This window comes from Melanotaenia boesemani, chromosome 15, assembly GCF_017639745.1.
Source record: "Melanotaenia boesemani isolate fMelBoe1 chromosome 15, fMelBoe1.pri, whole genome shotgun sequence".
Classification (NCBI taxonomy): domain Eukaryota; kingdom Metazoa; phylum Chordata; class Actinopteri; order Atheriniformes; family Melanotaeniidae; genus Melanotaenia; species Melanotaenia boesemani.
This window is the reverse complement of record NC_055696.1, coordinates 16,697,894-16,717,193: the sequence shown is the minus strand read 5'-3', so window position 1 is coordinate 16,717,193 and position 19,300 is coordinate 16,697,894. Positions and strand designations below refer to the sequence as shown.

Genomic DNA, 19,300 nt, shown 5'->3' with positions numbered 1-19,300 from the left:
CATCCTGAGAATGTTGCATATTTTCTTTTATTGGCTTTTTGAAGAGTTCTCCACATTCTTCACATTGTACAGCTGAAGCTGTGGACCCAGCCCAAAAGCTAGTGTGTTTTGGATTAAAGTGTGGCTTTCCAGAAGGAGAGGGGATGTGTTGGCTCTTCAGATATGAAACTTCAAAACGGAAATATTTGGGCCGCTTTTGTGCACATGATGCATCACTATTATAAAACTAAGCAAAGGTATGAACAAGAGCTTTTAGTGGCATTTTCTCATGAAATCAGGTGTATTTTGGTTTGAATTCATTTGACTTTGCTTCACAACTTTTTTTTTTTTTTAGTTTTGAATGAATTTGTCATCCTCAGTGACCTGATCTGGACTTTTACATCACATCAAGGATCTTTTCCACTGCCTTACATCCCTCCCAAACACACCACGGTTGGATATAATCACTGGGAGTTGCCTCTTTCAAATTGTTATGTCATGACACAGACTCATTAAGTCTCCCCCAACTTGTCTAACTACATGTTAATTTAAACAAGGCAGCAATTAACTCTGAGGACGGCCAGTTGCATCAGATCTGCTGCATTAAACTTGGTACAATGGCCTTTCCCGTAAGATTTTGGGTCTTATTTTGGTTTTTAAAGCATTAAGTGACAGTTGATCTCCAAACTATCCTGAAGTCGGGGATTCCTGTTAAAACATCTGCTGTCAGGCGCTTAGTCATTTCCTTGTGGTGTGCTATGGTATGCGTGTGTATTGTAGAAGTATTGGCATGAGAGAGGCAGTGAATCCTTTGAGGGATGATTGTGTAGGTTTTACATCACTGAACTGTTTATTCCCTCTCTAGGAAAAACAGCTATTCTCAGCAAGACTTCAAGCTGCAACAGTTGAAATGGTGTGTTTGACAGGAGGGTTAATTATATTGAATTGTAGCTTCAAAGTGAGAGTCATTTAAGTTCCAGTAATGGAGCGCTGTGGTGATTAAAAGAATGAGGCTGCTGTCTTGTGTGCAAAGTCTGAGGAGTTTTGCGAAACACATGAACAGAAAAACGAGTTGATCCAAACTGAAAACAACACGCCTGTAATCTGAGGGTTTTATAGGCGGATTGGAGTGCCTTGTTCAGGAAATAGAACCACTATAAATTCACAGAATCTGGCTTTGTGTCTCCGCTCCATAGTAGATTAATGACAGCTTTACAAGCTGTTTGTGTACAATGAAAAACAGAGAAAAGATGGAAAAAACTTTCAAGAGTCACTCCTTTTGTGTTCTTAGATATTTACAGAAAACTTGCAGAAATAATTCGTGTTTTTCTTCTTCTTGCAGCTGACTTTGGAGTGTCTGCAAAAAATACCAAAACCTTGCAAAGAAGAGATTCTTTCATAGGAACTCCGTACTGGTGAGTAACAAACATGGACTTTTATTTTTTTTAGTATAAGAAAAATTGAAGATGGGGTTACCAGATGAGGTTTTGTTTATTGAATACTTGACAAACTGAAGCACTTAATCATGTTAATGTTATTCTGTAAATCTGAGATGACCGTTTCACAATCCTTTTTACATAATTAAAACATTGTCTGCAAATATATTGTGCTCATTCAGTAAACATCAAGGTGAAGAAAGAAAATCTGTTTCTATGTAAAGTTAAGTAAGAAGAGGAGCAAGTCTTCAAAAGACAAACTTGGATAAAAAATAATAAAAAAAAAAGAGCTTTTTATTAATTTTAAGAAATGTTATAGTCTTTTTTTGTGCAGTTTTAGTTTAAAAAGTAAAGGAGGTGCTTGCAAACATTTCTTTTAAGATGTTTTAGATACATTTTAAACTTGTAAAAAACGTTTTAAAACTTTATAAAGAATCATAAGCAATAGACCTAGCACTCTTGAAATGTAATTACTTGGTGTTCACACAGAAGGAGAAACACTTGGTTTTAAGAAGATAATGTCATGTTGCCACTTCCTCTAGTTTGTAACCACTAAATGGAAGTTAACGCGTGGTTCACTGCTAGAGGTCAACATCTCTTAAAGGAGTCATTAGGACAAAATAATTCTATAAAAAAAAGGTACAGGTTTGATGAAAATAGACAACTTTAACTGTGGAGCATAAAAGGGATCTGGTCATGGTTTGGGCTTGTGCTGCAGCCAGTGACACGAGGAAGATTATTCTTTATGGGGAGGAATGGATTCAATACCATGCTTAATTTAAAATGTGTGATTCTTTTTTTTCCTTTATTCGAGCCTTTTAGAAATCTTTACTCTTAAACATGAAAACAGACATTTGCACCAGAGATATTTTCATGCAAAGACTTTCAAAGGTGTAAAGGATCTCTACTGAAGCTGTATAACTAATGACATCACTTCCTGTGATATTGTTACCATGGTGCAGTTCTCCTCTCTAGACGTGGGTAAACTAGAAGGGTTTTTTTTTTTATAAGTGAACCTTGCTCTGAAGCATTAGTCCCTATGAGAATGTGATTGGAGTCTGTTGATCATTGACTAGAACGGGTTATCATCCATAAATGATGGCTGATATGAGCACCCTCCCAGATCAATTAAAACGTCATTGTGTTGTGTTCAGCACTTTGTTTCAACTGTGGTTGTTTTAAATGGCCTTTATAAATAAAGCTGAGTTGATTTGAGTTGAGTTGTTGACGTTGTTTTGCTTCTTGCAGGATGGCTCCAGAGGTGGTGATGTGTGAGACGATGAAGGACGCTCCGTACGACTACAAGGCTGACATCTGGTCTCTGGGCATTACTCTGATTGAGCTTGCACAAATCGAACCCCCACACCACGAGCTCAACCCCATGAGGGTGCTGCTGAAGATCGCCAAGTCCGAGCCTCCCAGCCTGGAGGAGCCATATAAATGGTGCAGACTGTGTTGTGTAATTTATCCGAACTCCCTCCTGTATATTCCAGGAGGGAGTTTGATTATTTCTAAATGAAAGCACTGAATTATTTGTTAGAATATAAAACATGATAGCAGTGTTTTAAATCTTGCTGTCCAGATTTTGCTAGATTATTTCATTTCCTTATATCACCAGTTTTTTTTTTTTTTTTTTTTTTTGCACACTAAGCGAATGAAAAGTATTCTCACCACTGTGTCAGATTGTCCTCCCTTTCTCTACCTGCAGTCCATTTTGTTCTTTCCAAAAATAAAGTGGTGAGTCCATCCTGCAGCAAGTGCCAAAGTATAACTTTTCCTATCAGTTTTATGGGTTTTAATGTTCCATTGCAGCTAAATTTATTACTGCAAAGTTATCAGGTGCTGAAAGAGATTAAAGGATGTGTTGCTGAATCATCACTCCTCCTGAAAGCTGTGTTTTATTGAAAAAAGAGAGAAAACGCACCTCTGTGCATTTCTGGAAATGTTGCTTTACATTATTTGTTTCTTCTTTCATTTTCCCCACCTACTTTATATTTAGCATTCCTTTCTTTTTCTTTCATTTATTAAAGTTTTCTCATTTTTTTTTTCCACAGGTCAAAGGAATTTAAGGATTTTTTGAAGAAGTCATTGGACAAAAATCCAGAGATGCGTCCAACTGCTGCACAACTCTTGGAGGTAGGCCCCCGACAAATATGCAGTTAAAATCTGAAGAGGGTTATGTAATGATGCACTTTGACATGTGATGGAATACTTTCCACTCTTTTGTCTTTATCTTGCACTAAATACAGTAATTTCTCCAGAGAAGTGAGCTGTGTCCATATCTCTGAACAGTGTAAATATCATGCCCATTTTTATGGATATAATTTTATAGTACAGGTCAGCTCTACATGCAACATTTAAAGCACTGCTCATTCATCTTCAAGAGGTCCTTCTAACTGAGATTCATGTAAATAAATGAGTATATGAGGATGAGCGGGAGTAGCACATGTAAGCAGCATATGACATCTTTCAGTTTTGTGACTTTTTATTGACTTTTATTTGCTTTTTAATTTAGTAAATGCCTGAGGAAATAATTTATTTTGGATAAGGACTTTCATTTACAAAGCACTATAAACAGAAAAGCTGCATGACAAATGTTCTATGTAATCATATACCTCCAAGAAGATGACTATCATCTACTGCTAGTTTACTAAAGATTTTCCATCCCGCCAGAGGAAAACTGGAAATGCGGCAGCTGTTAGTTGTGGAGTTCAGTACTCAGATGTCAGAGAAACCAGATCTCTAAATGCTTCTTTAAAAAGGCTCTAAGCATGCCTTTAAGATTAGTTTTTAACTTGCAATGATTTTTTTTTAATATGCTGTCTTTACTTGACTCTTTTTTTTTTTTTTTTTTTTTTTTAACTCGATTGCTTAATTGATCATTTTCAATCTTTATAGTGACTCATGTTAATGTGTGAGGATGATTTTATACACCTTTTACTGCAAAGCATTCAGTGCATCTCTCTTACTTTTGAAACACTTTGAACTGCATTGGCTTTTCTTTTTTTAAATGAAAAGTGCTAAATGTTTACTTACTTACTTCTTGTCTGCAAACTCAGAAAGTGTGCTTACTGAAGAAGAGAATTGCTGCTGTTTATTGTGGATGCTGAGATTTCTAGTTTTCCACTCATTAAAGTTACAGAAGAAAAAAACCATTTAAAGGAAGGAAAAACAAAAAATAAAATTAATATGTGGTGGATTATTTCTTTGTTGTAACAATGCTTCTTTACAATAGATCTCATACTGCTGAAAGGTTCATTTCCCTTTTTAAATGGTGTCTGATTTGTAAGGAAAAGCCATTTATGGGATGAGCAGCAGAGACGTGTATGTGCGTTGCACTCTTGATATTCTTCTCAAATCTTCTCCACCAGTGCCAAACAGCTTAGTCTGCTTTTGACTCTTGTTTGGTGTCGTTTATTAGATTGGATGATTGAAGTAACAAGACATATTGGCAATTTAACCATTTATTGATTTAACAAATAGGGGCCTCACTTTCATATTAAAAACCTAAACAGTCACAACATCCTGGCACCTCTTCCTCATGCTGGTCACCAGCTTGGTCACACACTGCTGTGGGATGGGATCCCATTCTTTAACCAGCATTTGTCACATGTCGACCATTGTGGTTGTGTTGGTTAGTCTGGCACATACTTGTCCCACAACTATTCAGTGAGGTTGAGGTCAGGCCTGCAGGCGGGTCATTGCATCGTCTCCACTCCCGAATCCTGGAAGTCTATGATAAATCATGCTCTGTGGGTGCGAGCATTGTCATCTTGGAGGATAGTTGGATCCCATACCGTGGAGATGTAGGATCACCACTGATTGTAGAGTCATTGTAGAAGCATTGAGCTTGCCTCCAGTGATGAAGAGCCTGGTTTTTATCAGGTGAGCAAGATGTCGCCCCACATCATCACACTGCTTCCGCCAAAAGCTGGTACATCAATGGTGCAGCAATCAGCATGGCGTTCTCCATGTCTTCTCCACTCTTTGACCCTATGATTCAACTTCCATAGGCAGAATCTGGACTCATTGCTGGACATAATCATCCTTTTCAGGCACCTGGGGTACAAAAACTCAAAACAAGAGTCAATAACAGACTAAGCTGTTTGACATTGGCTGTGAAGATTTGGCAAGTTTTTAATGGGCACAGCCCACATACTTAACTCTGCTACTCATCCAACAAATGCTTCTTTTTTTTTCTTTAGCCAATGTGGCTATATTTAAAAGGGAAGTATGCTTTCCAACTGTACAAGATTTATTGCTAACAATTGTTAAAACAAAGGCAAACCACCTAACACAAATTTCCCTAGTTACCTTAGTAAGTTCTTTTAAAGTGAAAGAAAGTAGTTAATGGTTTGTAAATACTGAGATTTAGAGCCTGTTGGTTGGTTGGCTTGTTAAGCTTCATTAATGTTGTTCCTCATCAATAAATAGAGATCACACTAAAAATACTTTCTCTAACCTTTTCCACCATATCCACACACATTCAGGGTTTATGACACTAAAAGGAAACAATAACTCAAATGTTTCTGTCTTAGTCCTCTGGGATATTGCATAAAACGAGGCCAATGACACCATTATCTGAGAAAAATTTAACACTTTAACCCTAGAATAGCCCACAGAAAGAATGAGAGCAACAGCAAGCAGGGTGTGGATTAAAGAATAAGTAGCATCTATTAAAATTCAGAGCCATGGTTTCCTGTCTGTATCCCACAGCTGAGGGAATGCCAGCTATTTACATTCCTGCTGTCAACCAATAGCATGCAGGGACCACCCTGAGCTCGTCACCTCTGGCCAATTAGAGGGAGGCAGCCATGAAAATCCTTAGACTCGAGCCCGCTGGGAATTCTGCGTGTGTTCTCCGGTCAGGGAGGGGCAAAGAGACGGGAGTGGTCCATGTTTTTTGGTGCCGTGCTGGAGGTTTTAAGATGTTTATCATGCCTGCTGCTCATGACGCCTGCAGTTACTGTCTCCCACTATGCTATGAATGCATCATGTTGGGTGACGTCAGTGAGCTGATGGTTACCGTCAGTGTGTGACACAAGATTTAGGTCTTTGTAGTTCAGATAAGAACCAGACTGAGAGCAGGGATTGGACGGAGAGGCTTCATGGGTCATGGATGAATGTCTGAAGTAGCCTGAAATATATGAGTTGTGTTAATGAGTTTAAGAGGAAGCTTCATGAAGTGACATCAAGCTTAATAGCATGAGTAAATTATTAGTTTTTATGGCTTTTAACCCCAATCTCTGCTTTTTGTTGTCTGTCTCACATATTTGCCTGAAATGATTGTTTACAAAACACACCATGACACAGTATAAGTCATTGTGGTTGGTGGAAAACCATCTAGAGGATTAATATTCATTTTACAGCCTCTCCTCCCACTTGTTTTTTTGTGTTTTTTATGTGGAACCTATTGTGTGCAAAAAATCCTGTGATAGTAGAAAGTAGCTCCTGTGAGGTCTGTGGATTATACAGAATAATCACAAATTTAACCTTCAAGCTTCACGAGCAAGAAGAAATCTCAAGAGTGATATTTTGAACTTTGGGTAAATAAAAGTCAAGTCAGTTTTATTTGTGTCGACCAAAATCAAAACTTGCCCAACCACAAGCTTAACCTAATTATAACCTTCAACCTTCAAAACAAGCCTTTAACTTTTGTGCCGCCCTTTAAAGACATGAGGACTGACCGCTCGTGTCTAAAAGAGAAAAAAACAAAAAAGTCCTCTCGAGATTTAAAAATTTTAATTTATACTCGCAAAGCTGTACATTACGTGCTGTGCTCTGGTTGCTTAACAGGTAACTATGTGCCCTCTGCTCTTGCAGCCCCGCTGGGCCATATTGTTTACATTTCACCTCTTCACACCCGGCCGTACATGCCAAATCCTCAGCCTATGTGGGCCTGAAGCAACGGGAAACCTGAAAGAGAGGATTTAAACTGCACTGATCCACACCGTGATCCATAGTGCTCCTTTTAAAGAAAACACAGCTAGGTTTGCCAAAGCAACAGTACAGCAGTCTGACGCTGTCTTCGTTTGGTTTGCCTGAGAGGGAAGCTGCCTTTAGGTGTGCATGTGAGGTCCGTCGATAATGACCCAGCATGCAGTTCATCTCATTTGTAATGCATGTCTCTATTGATTAATGATCTGGATTGGCCGATCACTCAATAAGTGCTGCAATCTGAGCTGAGTTTGTCTCTGTAGACCCCAAATCTATGCAGCCATTTATTAAAATACTTATAAAATCACAGAAGATTTAAGTTTTTAAAGTTGATTTTCAATCCTTCATTTTAATTTGTGCACTGTGATGGTCACTTTTCCATGTTTGCAGGACACTAGGAGCCTGTTTTTTAACACTTTTGCATATTTTACAATCTTAGACAGTTGGAACTTTTTTTTAGAGTTTTTCATCAATTAAATGTAATCTAATGCTACAAAATGAATAAAATAAACCCTCTTCGTTGTCGGCATATCTGAAGATTTGTCTAATGTTCATATCCAAACATTAAAATCTGATTTTCAACAATAAATAGTTATTACGTGGGACCTGAGGCCTCCTCCTCTTCCTCCTCTGCACATGGACTCGGATGCTGTCACATGTTGCATCAGTCCATTGTTCTTGCACACTACTCATTAAGCACTAGCTGACTGTTTGTCATTTGAGAAGCTAAAAGCTAAAGTGTAATATAGTCCTCAAGGACAAGCCCCTGCACATAAACAGCTCTTATCAGCCAAAACAAATGTGCACTCACTTGTAGGCTTTTCCCTTTGTCAGCTGTTCCAGTAAAGTTACACTGGAGTGCAAAGCATTTGAATAATGAATGATCTGCCTTTTATCTCTTCAGCACTCACCAATTAATTTTATTTTTTTCTGTGTTTAAGGTGGCAGACATACTGTTTCGTTATAAATGTCATTGAATCTAAAGATGGCTAGCTATAAACTCTTTTCTAATAGACTGAACTACGACATCAAAAGGGAAAGTTTCATTGTGAAGCTGCTTTTGTTGTAGCTATGCAGGAAATAGCTTGTACCAGAACGTTCCCCCAGCAGTGAAAGCTTTATGCAGCTTTCTTGCAAATTTTCTTATAGGAATTTATATTTTAACTTCCTGTTTGGTCTACTTATCTAGTCATTTAAGGCTTTCGCATCTTCTGTTTGTGTTTCACTTTTACCTTTGCAGCATAGTTCAGTAGCCTCATGGGTGGATGCTACCTATATCCATAGATGATTTGTTTTGTTGCCTCCAGCGAATATTGTTTGTGGTATTTATCTTGTATAAAGAGTCTTTCTACAGGCCAGTTACTAAGCTCAGAATAAGAACTTTAAAAGTAAAAATTGCTCGTGTATGTGGAATGCTTCGCACATTTTGCCTTGACAGTTTATTAACTTGAGATTCTCATCACTCTTTTGTTTCCACAGCATCCTTTTGTGAGATCTGTGACTTCTAACCGTCCTCTAATGGAGCTGGTGGCTGAAGCCAAAGCCGAGGTCATGGAGGAAATAGAAGAGAGTAGAGAGGAAGGGGAGGATGACGATGCCATGGAGATCACTGGGGTACCAAACCTACATTTTTTTTTTTTTTAATTCTATCATTTTTTTTTTCCTTTCTCTATTTCTTTTATTTAACTGTAGAAGCTGAACAGTTTTGTGCCTTTCAGCTAAATGACAAAAATGATTTGAATTCACAACATAACGATTGAACAATATTTCCTGCACCCACGCAGCTAACTTTTATTTTCTCATTATGTGGCTGGAATTTGATAAACACATAACCATGGAGGCAAGCACTTGCGTTACCTCGCAAAAACTTGCATTTCCCCCCAAAAAAAAAAACGAAATAGAGCCCTTCTGCCGATGGATTGATGGTCTGTTCTGCAGAGGCCATTCACAAATCCACCGAGGACACAAGATTAACAAGCAACAGTCCAAAAGTGCAGTCAGCACAAACAAAGGAACAGAAACCGGAATACTGGCATTCATCCACACCCACACGTGGTTAAATATAGGTGCTGCTCTCAGCCCCACTCCTGGGTAGAAAAAGATTGTCACAACTGCTGATGGAGTAAATAATTTAAGGTCACTCATTGTTCTGATGTTGTCATATGACCCTTAAATAAAAAAGAGGGGGCTTCCTGTTACAAAACAATCATGTTGATTTTTGCTTTTGTGGAGATGAATGTTGTGCTAGTTTAATGATTTGTGACTTGACTTGACTACTGACCATGTGGAGCCACTATTGATTCTTTCTCTATATTTTCCTTTCAAAGAAAAATGCCTTTTGAAGTATGGACATCTAAACCTAAATGGCCACTTCTTCTTGATCCATAAAAGAAAACAGGGACACTTTAACTTTATAAAGGTTTTAAGCAGAGCAAAGGGGAGGAATTGGGGTTGAGCCCTAAGGAAAAGGAACAGGAAAAAAAAGGCTGAGGTATGCAAAATGGCACAAGAACTGGAATAAAAATCAGTGGCAACAGGTCTTATGAAGTGATGAATCCTCCCCAGAGCTCAACATTTTTAAAACCGTGTGGGATTATTTTGACAAAATGGAACAAAAGGCAGCCAACATCCAAAGAAAGGCTTTGGAAAAGTCATTCAAGAAGCCTGGAGAACTCTTCCTGAAGACTAGTCTGTTTAAAAGATGAGGAGTATTTGTTTAAAATGGAACACTGATTTAAATAACTTTTGCGAACCTCCAATTATCATCTTTGACACCATTAATGTGTTCTCTCTCTTTGCAACTGCACAGACTTGCTCTTAAGGTTTTGGTGCATTGCGTATCAAAGCTCTGAAGGCCAGCCAACATCTCCGCCTTCATCTCATGCACATCCAAACTGGAATGTTTTACGAAGACATAAGAGACGCGGAACCTGATCAAAAATATGTCTACTGTTTACCCCTAATGGAAAATTGACAAATAGAAAGCTCGTCGTGTAACAGCTTCTTTTAAACAGGTTCAGTTCTAGACGATGTAATCAGGGTGAGAAGATGCCTTAAGAGTTGCATTTTGCTCTGAAGTTGACAGAAATAAAAAAATAGTTCAGGTTAGAAATGAATAATTGAGCTTTGTGAAAGGCATATAAAACAAAATGCCAGTTCTGCTTCATTTTGTCAAGTGATCTTTAAGAATCACACATTTTCTGCAGTTGCAACTGTAAAAATATTGTTTTATAAACTCTGTAACTAAGGCCATTTCAGCCCCAGTAAGAAGTAGCCATGTGAGAGTATGAAGCAGGATTGACTGCATTCCATCTAACCAAAGGTTAAAGCCACTTCCCTGATGCTGGGAGGCATGAGCGACTTCATCCATTAGCATTTGGATCAAAAGCAAAGGTTGAAAACATTAACATTTTGGGATCCAGCAGCAACTTAAAGCCTAAAACCATCAAATGTTCTGTCACACAGTTGTATAACAACGCCTCTCTGTTCCTACAGTCTCCAGGCAAGGAACCATGCCAGACTAGTCAGACCAGTTTGGAGGGAAACCAGTCTCCACACACATCCAGCCCCACCACACCTACCCCAGCTTCACCGGTACCTTTAACCAGGAGAGGTACACAGGCAGATTCACCAACAGAGGAGCAGCCAGACCCAGCCATGGTGGTCCCTGTTCCCCTGCCACGACAGAATCTCCTTCCAAAAGATCCAGAGGACGTGGGAGACAAGCTGGTTGATGAGGTCATTCTGGAGTCGGAGAAATCTGAGAGTGAGGCCTCAACCAAGACTTCCAGCTCAGACTCTGGGATTGAGGATGGAAAGAGTACCCCCACGCTGGAGGAAGACAAGGTTCTTAGGAGATTAACCTTTTAAATGTATCTTCTTCTCCTTAAGTATTAGCTGTTTAAGTAATAATGCTTAAATCAATTTTTAAGGTTACCTTGGAGACACCAGAGACTGAACAGCCACCATCTCTTCCTCACACTGAGGCATCTCCAGAAGTTGTTAACCGCATCATAGACCCAAATGTGCCTAAAGTCCAGGTGAATCCGGCTCACGGAGAATCACCAGTTCCAAGCTCAAGTCTCACAGTCACTCCTGCGCCCACTCCCACGCCTTCCACTGCTGCAACCCCACAACCCATGCCACGTTCTGGGGCAAACGGCACCATAAGCAAGGGCATTGCAGAGGGGGCATCACCAGGAGGAAATTCAGACATGGTCTCGCCTTATAACAATGGAGGGATTGTCAACAAACGCAACTCGTACTCAGGCAGCATGATGTCGGAGAGCATGGACATGTCCATTCATAAGGAGAACATCTCCTTATCTGCAAGGGTAAGTTCCCATGGAGCAAAGCTTGCTGTTGAGCAGAATATTTGAAAATAGAAAAAATATTTAAATGCTAAAGGAAGGAACTGAAATTATGGTGGTTTGCTGATGCAGAGATGATGAATGGAACACAGCCCTGTCTCTGTGGCGAAATGAAACGGTACTGAAGGGTTAAAAATGTACAGAAGCAGCTCCGTACATCTGTAGGAAAACCCCTCCTTGGAGAAACTATTTTTCTGCAACTGTTGAGGAACTGAAAGTGCATTGTGTTGTGTTTTGGGGTGTGGGTGTTAACCGTCTGACACAGAGGGTTGTCTGTCTCCCGTTAGGCTTACAGCACATATTTGCAGTTATAGTCAGGCTACACAGAGGGGTTGATAATACAGTTCTTAACCTTTTCATTTGCTTAACAATCTATTCCCATGTGAGAAACTTGACTCGATTGGAGATCATCTTTTTTGGAAAATAAGAAAAGAGAATCTTTTGCAATCACAGAGGAGGATTTATCTAAGCTTAAACTATTTATCCCCGATGATCCTAATGAGGAGGGGAAGCTACAAGCTGGAAAAGAAGCCAAATATTCAACACGTTCCATTCATCAGGACCAATGGTGCCCTTTGTGTGGGCACAGTCCAGCATTCACTATTGTGAATGGAAGTTTCTATGCCGCTTATTGTTGGCAAGTCGTTTCTGGAGACTATCTGACTGACCATGATCAAAATCCTATTGACTCTGCATAGAGTCATGTCCACATGCAGTGCTTTTGGTTTTTCCAGAACAAATTATGCAGCAGGCAATCTGCCCTGCTGTCTTTGTTTTTGAGTAGAACAAGTATGTGTTCATGCTAAAGAGATGATGATGGAGAGCATCGTTGTGAGCATGTGCACCTAAATCCTTCTGCACCTTGTGGGTGTGCAATTTTGTGAATGGAGAGTGATGGGAAGTCATGGCTGACTTCAAATGCAAACACTATGAGTAAAAGAGGAAATTGCCAACACATCCTTTGATGATGTTGTTGTGTACTTAATAATGCATGAACACAATAGTGCATTTGTTGTTAATGTATCTGTCTGGCTAGAAAGTTAATAAAAAACACTGAATGGTAAAAGTTGCTATTATAGGAAAGCTGTTTGCTCAGCTGTGCCTGGTTATAGGTTCTCACTAATCTCTCTGTATTTTTTAATTTTTTTTTTGTCTTAATCCTTCCTTCATACTGTATATAAACTATTAATGAACGCAGGAAATGATGACATCCAGAGCTGAAGCTGGGCCAGTGTTTGCTGAGTAAACCCTACCATATCATTTTTGTAAACATTATCTGCAGAGGCTGATGTAGATTAGCAACACTGCCAACGTAAGCATTCAACAAACACAAGCTCAGTTTGCCATGACAGCTCTTCCTGTCCATTCATATGGTGACTCATTAGCCATTTATTGCAAATATGGAATGACGTCGTTAGATCTGTGGAGTCTCCCTCTCATACCTCCTAAATTGAAATATTTGGTCAGGTTTGATCCAAAGACCAAGAGAAAAGTTTGTGGTCCTGTTCAGACATCAACATCTACAATATCAAACATGTAGAACTACAGGGTTAAAAGAAGATGCATCACCTTAGGTGGATAAGGGCAAGTTTTTAGTGTGTAATGTAGTCACTTCCTACATTGTGCTGACGCATACAGCAGCTCCTTGTTTGTTACAGAAGAACCTGACCGGCAGGAATATTCATTCAGATAAAAAAATGAATTCAAAGACTTTAAATAAGAGGATGTTTTTCTGTGAACTTAGTTAACTATGTCTTATATATGTGTGTGTATATATATATATATATATATATATATATATATATATATATATATATATATATATATATATATATATATATATATATATATATATATGTCTGTGACATGCTTTATCAAAGATAATATGGGAATGTGCTACACAAAATTACTTGTCTTGAGGACATGAGGGGAGGGGGGCACTGTTCTAAAACCCCTGCTCCATGCCGGCTCCACAAGCTCCTCAGTGGTCAAAATTTAGGTTTTAGGTCTGATATTAACAAGTTGCTTCTTATTGATATGTTTGTTTGTCTAAAGAAAAAAGAAAAGCATACACCGAAACAGAATTTCTGCTTTGGTCTGAGGAAAAATACTTAAAATATGAAAAATCTTTCTTATTTAGTTTTTTAATTTATTTTTTTTTAATTTTTGGGGTTAATGTTAATATGATGTCTGTCTGTCAGGATTTTTCCAGTAAGACTCTAAAGCGGACCAGGAAGTTTGTCGTCGAAGGCGTGGAGGTGAGCGTGACCACCTCCAAGATCATTCGGGATGATGAGAAGAAAGATGAGGAGACGAGATTCCTGAGGTATTATCTTAAATATGTGGATGAAGAACTCAACACTCTTCATGAACATAGTTAAATTTATGTGTTCTTTGTCTTTTATTGGGAGTCTGAATCCTTGTAATGGCTATAAACTTGTTTCATCTGTATGTATTTTTAACAAATGGCCTTCTGGATGTTGTCTTTTGATTATTACTATTTAGAGGACCCAATTCCTGGGGGCTTTAGGCCCTTGAGATTAAAGTATACAAATACCCAAACTGTTATGGAAAAAAGCTAATTTGGTCTTTGGGTTGAGAGAAAAATCAAATGTCTTAGTTATTCATAGGTTCAGTGGAGGGATTCAGATGTTTCACATCATAGATCTAAACAGTTAAATGGCAGCTGTATGAAAATAAGCACTTTCTACTGTTATAAGTCTTAAACGTGCCGCTCTAGTGCTGCCATCTAGTGGTAAGAATATAGTACTCATCCCATGGCTGCAATAACTAATGAGATCAGTACTTTGTTTTAGGGGGTGAAAAACCCCTTTCAAATAGATTTATGACCAGCATGTTTACTTGTTTATTTTGCCTGTATTACCCCTGCCTATTTTCCATGGACCAGTGTGAACTTTACAGCAACAGTATAACCTTTATCAAGTACTAAAGGTAGATATTTCAAGATGTTAACATCTGTTGTGTGTGTTTTTAGACGGCAGGAGCTGCGTGAGCTCCGTTTGCTGCAGAAAGAAGAGCAGCGAGCTCAGGCTGTTCTAAACACCAAACTGGAAGTGCAAAAAGAACAAATGCAAAGGCGCTTCGACCAGGACATGAATGTAAGTTGATGCTTTAATAAGTTCAGCCTGCAACATATAGTACAGTTTGGCTGGCATACAAATATTCTCTGATTTTGCTAAAGTTTGTCAGTAAAAGTTAGGTTCTGATGTCCTTGTTTCCTCTTGGTGGGTTCCAGGCCAAAAAGAAGTACTACGACACAGAGGTGGAAAATCTGGAGAAACATCAGAAGCAAACTATTGAGAAAATGGAGACAGACCACAACATTAAACTTAAAGAAGAGACTAAACGCATCAAGGCAGAGCAGGAACGGGAATACCGCAAGTTCCAGGACCAGTTGAAACACAAGAAAAAGGAGGTACAGTTGAAATCATCTGAAATGGCACCAGTGTAGTTTTCTTGATTCTTTTAGAGCCAGTTCAGTTGCGAATTTGAAGCAAGGAACAACAACAAAAAAAAGCTGCCCAGTATGGATTATCTCCAGCTCATATCTTGCTTGAATTCTGACCTGAAATGTGGCTTCTTTAGGTGAAACAATCTGTTGATAAGCTGCCCCGTAAACAGCGAAAAGAGTCTTTGAGGGTGAGCATGAATTCCTTTGAAGAAATGAAGACGAGAAACGTAAGTAGATTACTCAGCAGGCATTTGGCTTCTGTGTATTTCCTTTACTAAAACCTTTTTTTTCTTGTTTCACCTCCATCTTCCTCCTTGCTCGGGTTTAGGAGGAGACATTTTTGGCAAATCAGAAAGACTACCTGGACACGACGCTGAAGATGATCATCTCCAACAACAAGAGAGAGATTGCAGAGACGGAGAGGGAATGTCTTAACATGAAGCAGAAACTCATCAGAGGTACTGTTTCTGTAAATCCCTCTCCTCACCCTAAAGTGTTTGTTGTGGGAAGCTGCATTGACATATTGCAATTCAATAAATTTTATTTAGAGCGTGAGGCTACCATATGGGATATGGAGGAGAAGAACCTCTATGAGAGACACCAGCTGTTTAAGCAGCAGTTGAAAGACCAGTATTTCCTCCAGAGGCATCAACTTCTCAAGAAACATGAGAAGGTAAATCAGTTGCACCCCTTTAGATTCAGATTGTGTTGGAAGTTGTACGATAATGCGACTCAACTGTTTAACCATAATTTTTTCCATCTATTGTCTTTGTCTCTGCAGGAGCAAGAGCAGATGCAGTGCTACAATCAGCGAATGATTGAGATTCTGAAAGCTGGGCAGCAGCAGGAGAAGAGCCGGATGCCTAAGATTCAGCGGAGCGAGGCCAAGACTCGCATGGCCATGTTCAAAAAGAGCCTTCGAATCAACTCAACAAGCAGTGCCTCAGAGGACAGAGAGAAGATCAAACAGGTAGGGCCCCCGTTGTTAAAACCATCTTATTTAAGTATCAAGTTGGTTATTCAGTAATTACCTTCCCGTATGGCTCTTTAGTTCCAGCAGCAGGAAGAGAAGCGGCAGAAGGCGGAGAGGGTGCATCAGCAGCATAAACATGAAAACCAGATGAAAGAGATGATCGGTCAGTGTGAAAGCAACATCAGGGAGCTGCAGCAGCTACAGGTAAAGGAGATGTTTCATGTTTGCCATGTTATTGTAAGACTTTTCAAGAAAAGAGAATGGACTATTGTAATAGCATACAAGCATTAACATGAGCACAATAACTTCCTTTCAGTTATTAATAAAAGCTTGTTTCGTCCTCCAGAATGAAAAGTGTCACATGCTGATTGAGAATGAGACTCAGAAGCTCAAACATCTGGATGAGCAACACAACCAGTTCTTGAAGGACTGGAGAGATCAGCTGAAGCCCAGAAAGAAGGTACACACTTCCTATCACCATCTGTTGTAAAAATCCTGCTATGAAATCTACTTTGACACACAAAAATAGCTTGCATTTTTTAAGTTTATTAATCAGCATGAAAAGTGTGTGAAGTAAAAGCTAATCACATTACATTGTGCCTTGTCATCCTCTGAGTTATATTGTTTATTAATTTACATGTTTACACAAATTAGTTATTTTTAATGTGTCTTTTGTTAGATGGTAGAACAGTTTAAAATTCATTTTGGTGGGTATAAATGAAAACTTGCTGGTCTTCGCTGGTAATAAATAAAGCTAATCATTTATCAGTTAGTTACTTGTCCTGGCAGTTCTCACTACACTTTTAATAAATGCTATTCCATGACAAATCTTACATCCATTGACTACTTATCTGATGTTGTTTAAGCTATACTGCCTGAACAAAGTGCAGTTAAATTAGTAGCGAAGTAAGTGATGTCTAACTAGGATCAAAGTCAATTTAAAGCATTTTATATACATTGAAAGGTAGGCAAATCTGAAACAGCTGACAGCAATGGTGGTATTTGAAAAATTCAGTTTTAAGTGTTTAAAAAAACAAATGTGATTTGACTGTCTAAAAGGAAAGCATTTTGATTTGAGAGCTCCAAGCCACCATTTGCTTTATGCTAGCAACCATAAATTGCTAGCATAACACCTTAGCATAACAAGATAATTATCCGGCCCTGCATCAACCTTAACAATGGTAAGGCTGATGCAGGGCCAAATTAGGGATGAACAGAGTAAGTTATTATGTTCATCCCTAATTTGCAAGCTTTATGGCTAACGTTGCTAATGGCTAATTCCAAAATGTACCAACACTAACATGCATATCTTTCCAAGGAACATTGTGAAACAAAAGTTGAGATACAGTATAGGTATCTTCTATAGGATATTTCACCACATTAGACTTAAGATTCATCTTTATGCTGTATGCATTAACTCTTTCATAAAGCAGGCTTTCCACACACACATGGCTGATGTTTGCATTTCTAACATTTCTCTTTCCTGGCGATGGCATCTTACACATATTTTGGTTTGAACTCTCCTAGACCCTTGAAGATGAGCTGAACATGAAAAAAAGAGAGCAGGAGGCTTTCTTCAGGATGAGTGAGATTTCCGACTGTGCACACCCCAGCTCTCCCCATAAACTGTCCAAGTTTGTGCCTTACCAAGACTCTTCTACTACTTAAATGCTGTGATGCTGCACAATGTGTCCTGCCTCAACACATACACACATTGCCTGCAGCCCCATTTTAATTTGCTTCACTAGCAATGACATCATACTCATGCCTCCATTAGGTTTGTTCATCGTCGATATTTATGTTTTAACTCATGTTCAATGGTTTTTCTCTAGGAAAAGTTTTATTTGATATGCTTCACATTACTTGCGCAATATCTTCTTCCATACAGTGCCTTTTTATTAAATTTCTGTTCCAAGTTTGTTTCTTATTGGCTACCAGATCAGTGTGAGAGTAAAATGACACAGTGGCTATTTTTCGTATGAGCTGAAGATAACGAATGATATTTTATTAAGTAAGAAAAGAGAGAAAAAAAAAACAACTTTTGATTGAAGCAGTGTTGCCCAAAGTGCCCAGTTGGGGAATTTATTTTTCATAACAGGATGGAATTCAATGTGTAACAAAACACGTTTTGTTAACTTCCAGATATGTTGTGATTTTCTGACCCCCCACCTCCCCCCCGATTTATTTTTCTTGTTTGCTTTATCCAGACTGTGGGGTGCATGTCACATAGCTGCCAAAGTCTATTTATTTTTACTGATAAAGATCAATATCCAGATTTAACACTGTGCATTTTAAGTATATTTATTTCTGTTTGCAACAGGGCTTTAAATCCAATTTTGTATGGGGGATAAATCCAAAATTATTTAATGATTTTCTTTTTTCATTATTATTTAGGAATTTGATTTTATCAAACAAGGGAAAACTGTTTCATAGTGTTGTTATGTTGTGTTTTACTGTAAGAATCAGTCACACTGGATGGGAACTGACAAAGCCAAAGTAAAATGCAATTTTTTGTTTCTTTTTTTAAGGATGTTGTATGTTGATGTATAGGGGATTTAAACCTGTAAATGTACAGTTATTATACAGAGTGCAGTATTTAAACTGCCTGCTAAACAATGTGCAATATTACATGTATGTCTCTGCTTAAACTTTGCCTTCCTTTGCACTGAGAGAGGAAATAATATAAAGACTATGCATCAGTCTCTTAGAAGCATAATTATATTGAGGTCAGTTATCATTTTAAGTCTTTGCCAAATGAGCTGATTTTTGGATATAACTATTAATCTCCAAGGGGGTGCAACTATTCCATCTTCTGTAAGATGCTTTAAAAGTTTAATCTTCAGCTCAAACTTGTTGACTTTAGTGAGATTTTTTTTTTCCTGTGGAGCAGAAATCAGGTACAGCTTAACTGCTCTCTCCCTCACTCACACACACTCAGAAGTATTTAAATTAATTCTTTCCGTCGAGTTCCACGGCTTCATCAGTCTTCATCTGCGCCTCAGTTTACGTAACAATATTAGTTTTTTTTTGTGGAGGGGAGGGAATATGAATTAAACTGTATCAGAAGGAACCACTGATGTAAATAACTCATAATAAAATGAAGATTTTCTAATTACTGGATTGTGGTGGTGAT

The 19,300-nt window shown here is 38.5% G+C and overlaps 1 protein-coding gene across 1 annotated transcript in view; it reads left to right on the top strand.

The window, feature by feature from the left end:
* The window catches only part of stk10 (serine/threonine kinase 10), a 40,820-nt gene extending 21,538 nt beyond the window's left edge, over nt 1-19,282 (top strand). The window contains exons 5-20 of the mRNA XM_042008706.1: nt 1,322-1,394; nt 2,664-2,858; nt 3,470-3,551; nt 8,832-8,966; nt 10,848-11,198; nt 11,285-11,686; nt 13,924-14,048; nt 14,718-14,841; nt 14,979-15,158; nt 15,329-15,421; nt 15,523-15,652; nt 15,743-15,867; nt 15,976-16,164; nt 16,246-16,371; nt 16,514-16,627; nt 17,695-19,282. Of these exons, the coding sequence (XP_041864640.1) occupies nt 1,322-1,394; nt 2,664-2,858; nt 3,470-3,551; nt 8,832-8,966; nt 10,848-11,198; nt 11,285-11,686; nt 13,924-14,048; nt 14,718-14,841; nt 14,979-15,158; nt 15,329-15,421; nt 15,523-15,652; nt 15,743-15,867; nt 15,976-16,164; nt 16,246-16,371; nt 16,514-16,627; nt 17,695-17,835 (2,585 nt within the window). The 3' untranslated portion in view covers nt 17,836-19,282. The remainder of the gene's footprint in view (nt 1-1,321; nt 1,395-2,663; nt 2,859-3,469; nt 3,552-8,831; nt 8,967-10,847; nt 11,199-11,284; nt 11,687-13,923; nt 14,049-14,717; nt 14,842-14,978; nt 15,159-15,328; nt 15,422-15,522; nt 15,653-15,742; nt 15,868-15,975; nt 16,165-16,245; nt 16,372-16,513; nt 16,628-17,694) is intronic.
* Nucleotides 19,283-19,300: the final 18 nt, after the last annotated feature.